Raw genomic sequence first — 15624 nt, 5'->3', positions numbered from 1 at the left:
CACAAGAAAGTCCGGAGTTATTAGCTCCCGGGTCCTGAAGCAATGAGAACTTTCACTGGAGTCTGGATTCCACTTTAGACAAAATCCTCTCTGCATCGCCAAATGACTCTTATTTTCCTAAACTTACTCTAAGAATATCTTTTAACAGCAATTTGAATAAACCGACTCACATGCCACTGTGATTTTATGTCTGATTTGCTGCCGAATCAGCTGTGTTTGGCCAGCCCTTCTGTCTTCACATTTTTCATAGTGTTTATCCTTAAGCTTAGCAACCAACCAAACTTCGAGTGGAATATCAATATTCAAGAGTAAAATGTATTATTAGTTTTCTAATTGTTAAACAAGAGATTGAGTTTGTGTAGTTTACATTTTTGCACTTTCTGTTTTACTTATGATATATTCTCAACACATGAAATTTTGGTCCGTTCCCCTTTACTATTCACAAACTTCCAAATACTGGTAAAAATGCCTTTGTGTGTCTTTAAGTCACATAACAGATTTGTGTTATGTTAAATGTTAGTGAATATATAAACCTAAGAATACAAGGATAATTTTGTTAAAGAATCAAAAAGTATCAGGACATTCGTTTGTCTTATGGCAGTGACAAATTGAAGTTCCCACCAAGATACACGTATTTTGGATTTGGGCCAGACAGCTAAAAAACCTATTTCAACTTAAAACCCAAAAAGGTTTTAAGTTGAAAAAATAGTGCTGACTTTTACTGAAAGTAAATTTTAAACCTTTTTTTTAATTTACTCATTAAAAAATGCATACATTTGGACAGAGCGAGACTGTCTCAAAAAAAAAGCATACATATATAGTCACAGAATTAGTTTTTGTTTTGACCTTGAAAAGGACTTGAAAGTATTTACTCCAAATTTACTTTACACATACTAAAAATATAGTTTTTGAAAAAAGAAAGTGATGTGGCTTTTCAGACAAGGGAATGGTATGTAATGTTTTGCTTCAGCTCCGGGTCTTGGGTGATCTCCACCAATCAGAGATCCTTTAGAGCTGGTAGGGTCTAGAAAGATCATTATTTTACACCCTTATTTTACGGACAAAGAACCGGAGACCTGCTAGAGTTAAGTGACCTGGTTAAGATAGGGAGCGCTCTAGAGACCGGGTCCAAGATCTTCCCCCGTTTCACAATTAGAAGGCGGCTGTCTAGAGGTCATTCCCTTCCTTACGATCCTCATAAAGTTAATTTCCAGTCTCTTGGAGAGAGGACTGTACGATCGCCTGGCTTAGAAGTTTTCCTCCCTCCCCGAACTCCGTTTTCTCTTCCATTTCTTCCGCTCGCGTGTCCCCAGCGCCCACAGGTAGAAATCAGCCGCCCGCGGGGCTGCGGGGCACAAAGAGGCGGCTGGCGGCTCCGCTGACCCCCTTCCCGCCGGCCTGGACGAGGCCTGGGCTCGGGAGCCGCGTGATGCATCCCAAAGAAGGCGCAGAACGGCACGTGTTCTCCCCGGTGCCCGGGGCTCCCGCACCGCCGCCCAATCGCCGCGGCCGCCTCGCGCTCTGGCTGCGCCTGGCGGCCGCGGGAACTCAGTGCCCGTGGATTCGCGCCGCCGCCGCCCGCCATGCGCTTCCGCTTCGGGGTGGTGGTGCCGCCAGCCGTGGCCGGCGCCCGGCCGGAGCTGCTGGTGGTGGGGTCGCGCCCCGAGCTGGGGCGTTGGGAGCCGCGCGGTGCCGTACGCCTGAGGCCAGCCGGCACCGCGGCGGGCGCCGGGGCGCTGGCGCTGCAGGAGCCGGGCCTGTGGCTCGGGGAGGTGGAGCTGGCGGCTGAGGAGGCGGCGCAGGACGGGGCGGAGCCGGGCCGCGTGGACACGTTCTGGTACAAGTTCCTGAAGCGGGAGCCGGGAGGAGAGCTCTCCTGGGAAGGTATTGCCAACAGACGCCTGCCCCCTTCGCAGAGCGGGAGCTCCGGCCCACACCCCCAACCGGGGCCTGGGCCTCGGCCTCGGGCAGGCCCCGGCGGCGCGCGTCCCGGGCTTTTTGCCCGCGTCCCTGCGCACTCCCCGGGCGACCTGGGCTGACCCTGCTTTGCCGGCCACGCTGTCGCCGCCAGCCGCGCCTCCGGCTTCCTACTGGTTCCCTAGACCGGTACAGCGCTCCTGGCCGCCTTCCCGCCCACTCGGTTGCCTGCCCCTCCGACCTGGTTTCCGTACACCCAGTCCTCAGCTTCTTTGCAACCGCGCCTGCGTCACGGGCCAGTGCCCTTCGTCTCCCGCCCGGGGCCCCCTTCGCCCTCCTAGTGCTCTTCACCCTCCGAGTACCCCCTTCGCGGGTCCCTTGGCTGCCCAGCCGCGCGCCGCTGATGGCTTCAATAGCCCAACTCCGCCTTAGTTGGGTTTTGTGTCCTCATTTTCCTGCTCTAATTCACTAAAAAAACCCCAAAACGATCCAACCAACGAAACTAGCGTTTTCTCTAATCCTAGACGGCAACGTGCTACTTAGATTTTTTTTTCTTAGGTATTGAGAATGAACTAATGGAAAGACGTTGAATATTTCCCTTTTTGGATTTTTTTTTCTTTTTTAATCCCAGATATATGACAATTGAGACATGACCTGATTTCTTAAAATACTGAAACAATACATGCTGGTTGTAAAATAATAATAAAGAAATGTACATAGTGAAAACTTACAGTGTTTCCTCCACACATCTTAAGCACACTGCTTGTACACATGTATGTGATATATGCATACTTTTTTTTACAAAAATTTATAGTAATTCTGAATTTTTGCTTTTCTTGCCTAACAATATGTTAGGGACATCTTTCACTGTCACTACATGTAGATACATATTTTACATGTAGATATATATTTTAAATGGCAACAAATTATTCTGCGTCTACCAATGTGCATTTAGGTTATTTTCAGTTTTCCTCTGTCGTAAACAGTAGTAGCTTAATTGAAATTTCCTTTCACAGGTATCTTTGAACATTCGGGAGTGTTTCTGCAGAGTGGATTCAAAGAAGTGAAATTATTAGGTCAAAATGCAGTCATTTTTTTAACACTTCATTAAAGACTGCTAAATTATGCCCTAAAAGGGTGATAAGTAATGGCGGCTCCCGCCAACAGTGTCTGAATTGAGACAGCCCCTTTCTTTAAAGGAAATGTGCAAGGTTGTAGACTGGAGTGGGTGTGACTCAATAGTTGAAGTCAATGAATTGAATGTCTCTTTAGAAGTTTATATGAAAAGAAAAGGGCCATTTAGCCTGTAACGATGTAGAAACAAAGAATCGGTAAAGAAGATTAGAGTGGAATGTATTTATATATTATCCTTGTTCTCTTTTTGTACCTCACTGGGCCTATGGTCTGGTAGCATTTATTGGTCTGTTATTTTACCATGACAGAACTAAAGGATACCCTCTTCAGTTTATCCTTTCTTTACAGGATATTATTATTATTCATAGTATTGTAGAATTATTTTTTAAAATAAAATAACATCTGATAATTGTAATAAAAATGCAAATAGTATGAAACAAAGATCTTCCCTTTCCCTAGTTCTTTTCTTTAGCTTTTCTGATAGTCCTCCCTATGCTGTTAATAGTTTGCTTATGTTGCTATTTCTTAAGGTATCACAAACTTTTGTTTTTAATTTTTCTAATAGTTACCATATAAGTTATATATAATTTTAAAAATTAAAATTAGGCAATAAATATTGACACCTACTGGATGCCCATAAAATTAACCATCACACCTGTTATGAAATATGAGGAATTTACCTCAAGTTCACTCTGTCTTCCCTGTTGATTTTTTTTTACTATTATTTTCAGTTTTTTTGATAAATATTTTTCTTTACCATCCAAGCAGGAATTATTTTCAGTTTTGTATTAAAAGTTGACTGTTAACTTTCTAGGAAGTTACTCCTATAAGAGAGGATAAGAAAAATATTACACATTTCTTCCTGTCTCCTCACTTTGGTTTATTATGACTTCTACATTATCAAGTTTTATATGATTTATATTCTGTTTTCTAATTGTTACAGTGCCTTCTTGTTTAAGGTAAATAGACTGATTCTAAGCATCGTAAATTAACGGAGAGCTTTATGAGAAGCAGGGTAGCCAAGTGTTTAATGCAAGGATTCTGGAGCCAGATTGCCTGGGCTCACCAACCAGTGTGGGATTTGAGGCGTGTCACAGCTCACAATGAAAGGACCAAGCTGCCTAATAAATGAACTGTATTTTGTAGAATAGGATATATATTAAGAACTTAGAAGAGGACATATGGTAAATGTTAAATAAGGGCTAGTTATTATTTTTTTCCTGTGATTATTAGGAAACTACCTAGTGCAATTAGACTCATAAACAAGGAAATAAAATTTTGTTACATGAAAACTGTACCACTGCAAGGAAAAATTCTCTTTTTTTGTTGTTCATTAAAAAAATTTATTCTAAAAATGACATACATGTGCAGAACGTGCAGTTTTGTTACATAAGTATAATACGTGTGCCATGGTGGTTTGCTGCACCTGTTGACCCATCCTCTAAGTTCCCTCCCCTCAACCCCCATCCACCAACAGGCCCTGGTGTATGATGTTCCCCTCTCTGTGTCCGTATGTTCTCTATGTTCAGCTCCCACTTATGAGTGAGAACATGCGGCATTTGGTTTTCTGTTCCTGTGTTCTCATTAGTCATTGGGCACTTAGGTTGGTTCCATATCTTTGCAATTGTGAATTTTTCTGCTATAAACATACATGTGCCCTGTAGTCAATTGTTTTTTCATGATGGCTTTTTTATTCTATTGATTTTTCTCCAGTATCTGGTTGTCCTTGGATATCCATTCATTTTTATGAATGAAGGATATGCTGATCAGTAGGGGTAGCTGTGCTGGTTTTCTGTTGAAGTTGTTATGTTTATTGAAAACCTCCTCTAAATTGGAGAACACTCATGGAATACTGTGTAATTTGGCAGATTTTGTGAAGGATAAAATTCCGCTCAGGGTGTGTGGCTTGGGAGCCAGTAGGCTTAAAATCGTTATCATTGGCAAAGTAAAAAGAACTTTATCATGAGGTGGGATAATTTAGTATATTTTATTGTTGAATGGAGTTTCCTTTTTCTTTACCTCTAGGTCTGTTGGGTGGGTCTGTAGACATCACAGGATTTGTTTCACCCAGTCTCCAGCTCCTACACCCACACTAGGGTCCTTTCCAGGAAACCCTTTCCTTACTGTGTTTAGAGCATGCTTATTCCATGTTGGTGATGGGAAGGGGTTGAAGGAGGCAGGTGGGAAAACTTTCTTTCAACTCCTCTGCAGGCTGACATGTGTTTATTTGTTAGGTTTCCTCTTTCATGTTGCTTTTCTAGAAGGCTTCCCTAACTACCTTCTGATTCTTTCTCATAACATCTGTTCCTTTTTTTTGTATCACTTATTACAGTCTAAAAATCACATTAATTATGCTGGATTGGACTCTTTAATTGCAAGTAATAGAAACTGAATGTGAACCAGTCTAAAAATAATTTTAAAAAATCAATTCATGTAACCAAACTGAAAGAAGCATGGAGTACAGCCTCTCTCTCCTCACTTGCTTTCTAGCTCTCACTCTCTCGTTCTCAGATTTGCTTTTCTCAGGTCTTGGCTTTATTTTCTCAAGATAATTGACTCTGTCAAGCTAGGCTTTCCCACAAGAAGCTCAGGGCTATATGCCTAAATTGGATGTCACGTGCAGTGTCACACTGTATTCTCTTGGCTTTTCCCTTAAGGCAACAAGATGGCTGCTGCAGCTCTGTTCATCACATGTGCATTTAGTGGAATAAGGGAGAAGAAGGAAGAGTGGAAGAGTCATCCTTGGGTATTCCCTGTAATCTAGGAAGCAAAAACTTCACCACAATACCTCCACACTCCCACTGTTTTATGTTTAGAATTGGCCAGAACTATTGTGTTTGACTACCTCTGCTGCAGACGAGACTGGGTGTATTAGTCAGTTCTTGCATTGCTATAAAGAAGTGCCTGAGATTGGGTAATTTATAATGAGAAGAGGTTTAATTGGCTCATGGTTTTGCAAGCTGTACAGGAAACATGGCTGGGGAGGCCTCAGGAAACTAACAAGTATGGTAGAAGATGAAGGGGAAGCAGGGACGATCCGCATGGCTGGAGCAGGAGGAAGACAGAAAGAGGGGGAAGTGCTACACACTTTTAAACAACTAGATCCCATGAGAACCTACTCACTATCATCATGAAAATAGCAAAGGGGAAGTCCACCCCCATGATTTAATCACCTTCCACCAGGCCCTTCCTTCAACATTAGGAATTATAATTCAGACATGAAATTTGGGCAGGGACACAAATCTAAACCATATCATTCCACCTCCGGCCCCTCCCAAATCTCTTGTCCTTCTCACACTGTAAAATACAATCTTTTCTTCTCAACAGTCCCCCAAAGTTTCAGCTTATTTCAGCATTAACTCAGAAGTTCACAGCCCAAAGTCTCATCTGAGACAAGGCAAGTTCCTTTTGGCTGGGAGCCTGTAAAATCAAAACCACTTAATTACTTCCAAGGTACAATGGGGGTACAGACATTGGCTAAGTACTCCCATTCCAAAAGGGAGACATTAGTCAAAACAAAAGGGTTAGAGGCCCCACGCAAGTCCAAAACCCAGCAGAGCAGCCATAAAATCTTAGAGTTCCAAAATAATCTCTTTTGACTCCATGTCTCACACCCAGGTAACATTGATGTGAGGGGTGGGCTTTCAAGGCCGTGGGCATCTCTGCCTCTGTGGCTTTGCAGGGTACAGCCCTCATGGCTGCTTTCATGAGCTGGTATTGAGTGCCTGTGGCTTTTCCAGGCCCACGGTGCAAGCTGTTGATGAATCTACCATTGTGGTGTCTAGACAACAGTGGCCTTCTTTTCATAGCTCCAGTAGGCAGTGCCACAGTAGGAACTCTGTTTGGGGGCTCCAACTCAACATTTCTCCTGTGCACTGCCTTAGTAGATGTTCTCACTGAGGGCTCTGCTGCTGCAGCAGACTTCTGCCTGGATATCTAGGTGTTTCCAAATATCCTCTGAAATCTAGGTGGAGACTCCCAAGCCTAAACTCTTGCCCTCTGTGCACTAGCTGGCTTAACATTACATAGAAGCTTCCAAGGATTATGGCTTGCACCCTCTGGAGCAGTGGACTGAGACGTGTCTGAGACCCTTTTAACCAAGGCTGGAGGTGGAGAAGCTGGGATTCAGGGAGCATTGTCCTGAGGTTGTACAGGGTGATGAGGCTCTGGGCCTATGAAACTATTTTTCCCTCCTAGGCCTCCAGGCTTGTGGTGAGAGGGGCTGCTATGGAGGTCTCTGAAATGCCTTCCAGGCCTTTTCTACATTGTGTTAGCTATTAATATACAACTCCTCTTTACTTATGCAAATTTCTACAACTGGCTTGAATTCCTCCCTAAAAATGGGTTTTTCTTTTCTACCACATGGCAAGGCTGCAAATTTTCCAAGCTTTTATGCTCTGCTTCCCTTTTAAGTATAAGTTCCAGTTTCAGATCATCTCTTTGCTCATAAATATGAGCATATGCTGTTAGAAGCAGCCAGACCACATCTTGAATGCTTTGCTGCTTAGAAATTTCTTCCACCAGATACCCTAAATCATCTTTCTCAAGTTCAGATTTCCACAAATCTCTAGAGCAGGAGCACAATGCTGCCAGTCTCTTTGCTAAAGCACAACATTAGTGACTACTCTAGTTTCCAGTAAGTTCCTTATCTCCATCTGAGACCACCTCAGCCTGGACTTCACTGTCCATATCAGTGTCAGCATTTTGGTCATAACCATTCAACAAGTCTCCAGGAAGTTCCAAACTTTCCTTCATCCTCCTGCTTCCTCTGAGTCCTCCAAACTGTCCCAACCTCTGCCCAACACCCAGTTCTAAAGCTGCTTCCACATTTTCAGGTATCTTTATGGTAATGCACCTCTTCCCAGAACCAATTTTCTGTATTAGTTAGTTCTTTCATTACTATAAAGAATGACCTAAGACTAAGTGATTTATAAAGGAAAGAAGTTTAATTGGCTCATGATTCTCCAGGCTGTACAGGAAACATGGCTTGGGAGGTCCAGGAAACTTACAAACATGGCAGAAGGCAAAGGGGAAGCAGGCACGTCCTACATGGCCGGAGCAGGAGGAATAGAGAGAAGGGGGAAGTGCTACACACTTTTAAACAACCAGATCTCATGAGAACTCACTTTCACAAGAACAGCAAGGAGGAAGTCTGCCCCCGTGATTCAATCGTATTTCACCAGGACCCTCCTTCAACATTGGGGATTACTGTTCAGACGTGAAATTTGGGTGGAGGTTTTTTTTTTTATCATGGGCTAATTACTTCTTAGGTGCTTTCAATTAAATTACCCTTTGTCCTCACAACAACAGTGCAAGGCAGATATTCATTTCTCTGTTATATAAATAAGAAGATTGAGGCTTTCTTCTAGGTCTAATCTGTGAATCCCATCCAGTGAAATTTTATTTTCAGATACTGTATTTCTCATCTCTAGAAGTTCCATTCAGTATCCTTGTGCATCTTTTTCTTTTGTTCTCATTTAGCTTATGTTTTTCTTTAAATTTGTGACCATATTGAAGATATAGCCAGAGTCTTTATCTTCTTGTTTCCTTATATATGTCATATTTGGGTGTGGTTTCTATTGACTAATTTTTCTAACAGTTATTGATAGTATTTGACTACTTCTTTCCATGCCTTTTTGAGTAACCATAGCTGAGCTTTATTTGTGAATTATTTTAAGGTATGATAAATTATATTACATGTATTTTTAAGAATAAACTGTTTAGAATAATTTTAGATTTACAGAAAAGTTGCAAAGACAGTACAGAGAGTTCTTATATACTCCTTAACCAGTTTCCTCTGTTGTTAATATTTTATATTAGTATGACACTTGTGAGAATTAAGGAACCAGTACTGATACATGATTATTAACTGGGATCCAGATTTCATTATTTTTACTTAACATACTTTTTCTCTTCCAATACCTTATCTATATGACCACATTACATTTATTATTTATGACTGTGATAGTTTCTCAGACTTTATGTATTTCTGCAATGACCTTTAAAGTTTTGAATAGTATTCATCAGGTATTTTGCAGAAAGTTGCTCAATTGGGATTTTTCTGGTGTTTTTTTCTCATCATTAGACTTGGATTATGGGTTTTTGGGAAGACCATCGAAGTAAAGTGTCTCCCTTATTACATCATATCAAGGATCTATACTATTAACATGACTTACTACCGTTTGTGATGACTTTGATCATGTAGTTGAAGTCATATTTGTTAGTTTTCTCTGCTGTAAAAGTTGTGTTTTCCCCACATTTCCATACTGTAGTCTTTCAGAAGAAGTCACTGTGCACTGCTCACATTTAAAAAGTGAGAAGTTATGTTCTGCCTGCTTGAGGGCAGAATATCTACATTAATTTTCTGCAATGTATTTATATGGAGGATTTGTCTCTTCTCCCTCATTTATTTACCTATTCAATTATTTATATATATGTGAATTCACGGGTATTATTTTATACTTTGGTTTAAATATTTTACTACTTTATTTTCTTGTTCAGTTTATTTCAGGTTTGGCCATTGAGAATTCTTTCAGTGACTTCTCTTCTGTGTCTCTTTGACATCCCCCGATCTTTGTGTGTGTGATTTTTAGTTTGTTTTTGAGCACTTCCTTACTTTCTGGCACTACAAGGTGCTCTGAGATCATCTTTTATGTTTCCTTCCTCCACGCTAAAATTGGACATTTCTCCAAGGAGCTCTGTTTGATTTCATTGTAGAATGGTATTAGAAATCAAGATCTGGGCAGTGAGTGTGCCTCTTCCTTCTGGGATATTGTTGCTTGTAGGCCTTCTTAGCTGGCAAAACAAAGAAATACATGTTTATATTAATTATGTATATATATGGGAAATATATTCTTTGTAATATAAAGTTCTGTGGATTTTGATAATGCACAGTGTCATGTATTCATTATGATAGTCTCATTTAGACTAGTTTCACCTCCCTAGAAACTCCTCTGTCTTTTGTCTATTCAACCCTTCCCACTCCTCAAACCCTTGGCAACCGCTGATCTGTTTATCATCTCCATAGTTTTGCCTTTCCACAATGTCAAGTAATTAGAATCATACAGTGTGTAGCCTTTTCAGACTGGCTTCTGTCACTTAACAATATATTTAATATCTATCTATGTTTTTTCCTGTAGCTGTAATTTCTTTTTATTGCTGAATGATATTCCATTATATGTATGTTCCACATTTTGTTTATTTGCCTATTGAAAGACATCTTGATTGCTTCCAGGTTTGGGTGATTATGAATAAACACTGGTGTGCAGATTTTTGTGTAGGTATGAGTTTTTATATCAGTGGGTAGATATCTAGGAATGGGTTTGCTGAATCATATGATAAGACTGCTCAGCCTTGTAAGAAACTGCCAAACCATCTTTTAGAGTGGCCTAGTATTTTTCATTTCCACTGGCATAGAATGAGGGTTCCTGTTACACATTTTCATCAGCGTCGATGTTGTTAGTGTTTTGGATTTTAACTACTCTAATAGGTGCATAGTGGTAGCTCATTGTTTAGATGTGCAATTCTGTAATAAATGATATTGAGCATTGTTTTATATACTTATTTGCCATCTATATATATTCTTTGGGTGTCTGTTCAGATCTTTTCATTTTTAAATTCATGATTTTTAAGAGTTCTGTGTATATTTTGGATACAAGTCTTTGAGAGATGGGTGATTTGCAAATATTTTCTCTCAGTGTGTGACTTATTTTTTATTGTAGCAGTGTCCATTGCATAACAAAACTATTAATGAAATCCAACAACTTTTTTTTTTCTTTCATGGATTATGCTTTTGGTATTGAATAAAAAAACTCTTTTCCAAATCCAAGGTCATCTAGTTTTTCTTGTATGTTATTTTTGGAAGTTTTTACATATATATATATTTATAAGCCATTTTCTGTTAATTTTTATGTTTTATATAAGGTCTGTGGCTAGGTTCTTTTTGCTCCCCATATGGACATCCACTTGTTCCAGCACCATTTGTTGAAAATACTGTCCATTATTTTTTAAGTTGTCTTTATTAGAAACCACCTGACTTTATTTGCCTATGTCCATTTCTGTGCTCTCTATTCAGTTCTATATGTCTGGTTTTTTTGAAATCAGTATCACACTCTGTTCATTACTGTAGGTTTATACTAATCTTGAAATAGTGTAGTGTGAATCTTCCAACTTTGTTCTTGTTCTTCAAAATTGTGTTGGCTCTTCTTGGTCATTTGCTTTTCCAAATACTTTTTAGATTCAGTTGTTGACTTGTACAAAATAGCTTTTTGTGATTTTGTGTTGAAGCTATAGATCGAGTTCAGAAGAACTGACATCTTAACAATATTGAGTTTTCCAACTTATGAACATAGAATATTTCTCCAGTTTTGTTAGATTTATACATAAGGGTTTTTGGTGTGCTATTTTAAATAGTATATTTAGTTTTTCTTAAACAATTAAATTTCAGTTGTTCTTTGCTGATATCTAGGAAATAAATTAACTTTTGTATCTATTGATTTTTGTTTGCATGCTGCCCATTGTAATTTACATTGTTTCATAGAGTTTGGATTAGTTTCTGACAGTTAAGTTACTTGTGGATTAGCTTGTTCTATGTGAGGTTCCTCTTGAAGGTTTACAAAGGCAGGTCTCTAGGAAGGTTAGTGCAGCCCCACTATTAAGCAGTGAACTCTGGGTTCTTTACTGAATGCCTCAGGTATTCAGTGCCCCAAGATTTCCTCACTCTGTCTGGTGGAGACTAAAATGTTTCCCAGTTCTGTGTAAGCTCTGCAAGTTGTCTGGCTTAGAATTTTCAGAAATTTTTCTTTTCTTGCCATTTGTTCTTTGTATAACTCTGTCAAAGTTTACCTTATGCATCCACAAATTGACATGCAGCCAAAGAATCTAGGAAATTTTTATGCAGATTTATGGACTTCTTTGTCTGCATAGCTTTCTCATCTCTGGTATTTAACTCTCACTTTGTTCTCCCCAAATGTGAGAGAAAGCCCCGCATCCCTATGTCATGGTTTGGAAATGCCCTGAAGTCAGAAATCCATGGCATTTATATCATTCGTCTTGTTTGTTTTCTTCTCTTAGGGATTATAGTCCTGTGCTGCCCTTTATTCAACATTCAAAAACAATTATTTTATGAATTTTGCCATTTTTCTAGTTGTTCTTTTTCTAGGCAGGAACAGAAATCTCTACTGATTTTTAAAAATTTTGCAGGCAGATATTTGTCCAGCATATTCTTAAATTTTTTGCAAAATAATAAGTCTTGATTTTGTTATGTAACTTATTTCTAATTTTTTTGTATACTTGTGTATTTTTGTTTTCTGTGTGTATGTATATGTATATAGTCTAAACTATATCTTTTTTGTGAAATTAGAATTAGATTATTTGTTTTGGAACTCCCTTCATGCTGAAAATCCTTAACTCTTATTATAATGAGCCATTAGATTGACATGTCCCCACTCAATGATACTCTGGATGAGGTTTTATATTCTTAGATTTTAATGGCCATAAATTCAGCCTTCAAATTATCACTATTTTTTAATCCACTCTTTCATTTGTCCTGCACAAACTATAATTTAGCTTCATTTCATATTACCTTTTGTGCTACAACGTTTATGTTAGAGCATATTTGACATAAAAATTTTGAATCCTTAAATAATCTATTATAATTTAAGAAGATTAAACAAATCAACATGAAATTTTATGTCTTTAAAAAAACACATTTGTTTGAGAAGGCAGCCATAATCAAGTACCGCACTCTGGGTGGTTTAAATAACAGAAATTTATGGTTCCACAGATCTGAAGCCTAAAGGCCCAAAATGAAGATGCTGTCAGAGTTGGTTTCTTATGAAAGCTGTGAGGTAATTATCTGTTACAGGCCTCTTTCTTTGGTTTATAGATGGCTATCTTCTCCCTGCCTCTTAACATCATCTTCTCTTTTTGTGTCTCTGTGCCCAAATTTCTTCTTATAAAGGCACTAATCATATTGGATTGGGGCCACCCCTGATTACCTCATTTTAACTTTATTACCACTGTAAACACCCTATCTTCAAATAAGATCACATTCTGAGGATTTAGGAGTTAGGACTTTTATACGAATTTTGGGGAACACAGCTCAACCCCTAACAGAGTAAATCTTTTCTGATATTTCATTCACCAAATTATTCTAACATTTCAGGTGTTATGATTTAGTATTCCCTTCCATACCACATCACCTCTACTAGGCAGGGCATGGAAATTTGGCAAGTAAATTTTAATATCCCATATACAAACTCTGAGCTCTAGAACTTCATAGGGAGAAATTCTTTGTGTTTGTGTAGGATGTGCAGTATCTTTGTATTATCAGTAAGAAGAGAATTGAGAGAAAATGCCAACAAAACTGGGAGGTGAGTAGAGACTGTTTATTCCAACTGGTCCTTTTCCTTGACATTTCTCTTAATTCTCCCATCCTTCTTTTCCAAAAGAATATTTATTTAATGTGTTGTTTCAGCCAAAATGATTCAGAGTTTTTGAGAATATTATCAAGAAATACATTCAAATCCAGATGAAAAGCCTTTTCCCTTACTCTTGGATCAAACCACAGTCTTATACAAATCCAAAATAAAATTGTGCCAGACTAAAATAATCCAGGTGTATAAATTGCTACAGTTTCTCATTCTATCTCCCCCCGTATCTGATCTTCCATCATTTGCCAGGGTTAATGAGAGCTGAAATGATATTATTTGTTACTTTTAGATGATTTGTTCATGTTCCATAGAAGCAGAATGGAGGTTCTAATATTAGGGCAAATTAAAGAAAGTAGTGTTGCACGCTCACAGGTGAGAAGAGACAAAAGTTATGAATTTTTCCCCCCAAAAGGTAGTAAAGCAGCTACAATGTTATGAAGTGTTCTTTGGTGACCTACCAGAAACAAAATAATAGTTGGAATAAAGTGTAAGCTTAAACCAGTATAACATATTTTATGATGTCTAGAGAAATAATAGGCATCTGATAGAGATTTTTTATTTGTGTAAAAATAATGCTCATGTGTTTGAGATGTGAGAGTGAATGTGTTTGAGATGTGAGAGTGAATTGTGAATGAATGAGAGTGAATGCTCATGTGTTTGAGACGTGAGAATGAATTGTGCTTGCAGAAAGCCAGTAAACAGATAGTTCAATGAGATAAGAGCTGTCTTAGGAGATTGCAGCACCTTTTTCTGAAAGAGCTATGGTAAGGCTGACAGGTCAAGATTGACTGGCTGGGCATCCATCAGGTGTGAGAAGTCTCAGTACCATTGTTGGTCCTAGGACTTCTGTTCCAGTAAGCTCATTAAAATGTTTTATTTTTCCACCACCACCACCAATTTGAGTTTCATTATCTGGAATATCTTCTAAGTTTTTTGCTCTGATGCTGGCATCCTGGGCAAAGTCCAGATAGCTCAGGCCTGTAGTGCCGCCAGTACATACAGGAGTGAGAAGCCCAACAGTTTCAATTCCGTGATCTTTATGTTTTTAAATGGTAAATTGTAATGCCACATGAATGTAGCGTTTCATCCTGAATTTTAGCTAACTAAAACTTGAGAGAATTAAGGGAATGATTTTTTTCTCTTTTTTATTTGACAGGGTCTGGCTCTGTCACCCAGGCTGGAGTACAGTGGCATGATCTTGGCTCACTGCAGCCTCTGCCTCCTAGGCTCAGGCCATCCTCCCATGTCAGCCTTCTGAGTAGCTGAAACCACAGGCATGTTTCACCATGGCCAGCTAATTTTTGTATTTTTTAGTAGAAATGGGGTTTTGCCATGTTGCCCAGGCTGGTCTCGATCTCGTGAAGCACAAGTGATCCACCTACCTAGGTGACCCAAAGTAATGGGATTACAGATGTGAGCCACTGCACCCGGTCAGGTTATTATAAAATTATTTAAACCTTAGTCTAAAGGCTCAATACTGTTTCTATGAGCAAAGAGAAATTTTATCATGGTTTGATCTATTACCAACATTTTTCAACATTATATTTGTAGATTTTATGAACTCTGTATGTTTGGAAGAAGTTAGCATAACATTTACATTCATGCCTTTTGCCAAATACCAAAATATTACCATCTCTATTGTTTGGAGTCAGCAAAAGTCTATCTGTTTGTACCAAATACCATCCGTATTTGGTACAATTCCAGAACTGGAACAATCTGGAACCCCACACATGGAAAACAATATTTGGGGGTCACACTGTTAGTTCCATCATCTTTGATTTAGAACTCTCCTTAATTTCATCCATGGACTTCTGAGGTAAAAGTGATTCTGAATGTTGTACAAAAAGACATTGGTTTAAAGTGTTGCTTTAACACTTACTAATTCAGAATAATTATGAGGAAGAATTTACTTAATGTATATGAGTATTGCTTGTAAATGGAAGTAAAACTTTTATATAAAAATATTGACAATATTTTGTCATTGGTTTGTGTTTCTTAGTTTTGAAAATGTCTCATGTTTTCTCTACAGTGAAGAAGTATCCCATAAAAGCAATACTTATTGAAAAAGTTCTTTACTCCAGAGCTATGTATGCTTTTTTGCACAGACTTCAGTCTTTACTTAATGTGGTTAGAAGTTTGA

General features: G+C 38.9%; 1 protein-coding gene across 10 annotated transcripts in view; it reads left to right on the top strand.

The window, feature by feature from the left end:
- The first annotated feature begins 1205 nt into the window (after nt 1–1205).
- The window catches only part of EPM2A (EPM2A glucan phosphatase, laforin), a 356235-nt gene continuing 341816 nt past the window's right edge, over nt 1206–15624 (top strand). For 8 of the 10 annotated variants that reach the window (XR_010118990.1, XM_063632111.1, XM_055266483.2 and 5 more), the window contains exon 1: nt 1516–1884. Coding sequence is in view for 7 of the 10 variants with exons in the window: in XM_063632111.1 (XP_063488181.1) it covers nt 1584–1884 (301 nt within the window). In the remaining 3 variants the exon portion in view is untranslated. Of the gene's footprint in view, nt 1323–1515; nt 1885–15255; nt 15301–15624 lie in introns of those variants that run through there. The other 2 variants (XM_063632116.1, XM_063632120.1) reach the window with 2 other exon arrangements.

Source organism: Symphalangus syndactylus, chromosome 2, assembly GCF_028878055.3.
Source record: "Symphalangus syndactylus isolate Jambi chromosome 2, NHGRI_mSymSyn1-v2.1_pri, whole genome shotgun sequence".
Taxonomy (NCBI): Eukaryota; Metazoa; Chordata; class Mammalia; order Primates; family Hylobatidae; genus Symphalangus; species Symphalangus syndactylus.
The sequence above is the reverse complement of the archived record's forward strand: the minus strand, read 5'-3'. Positions and strand labels throughout refer to the sequence as shown.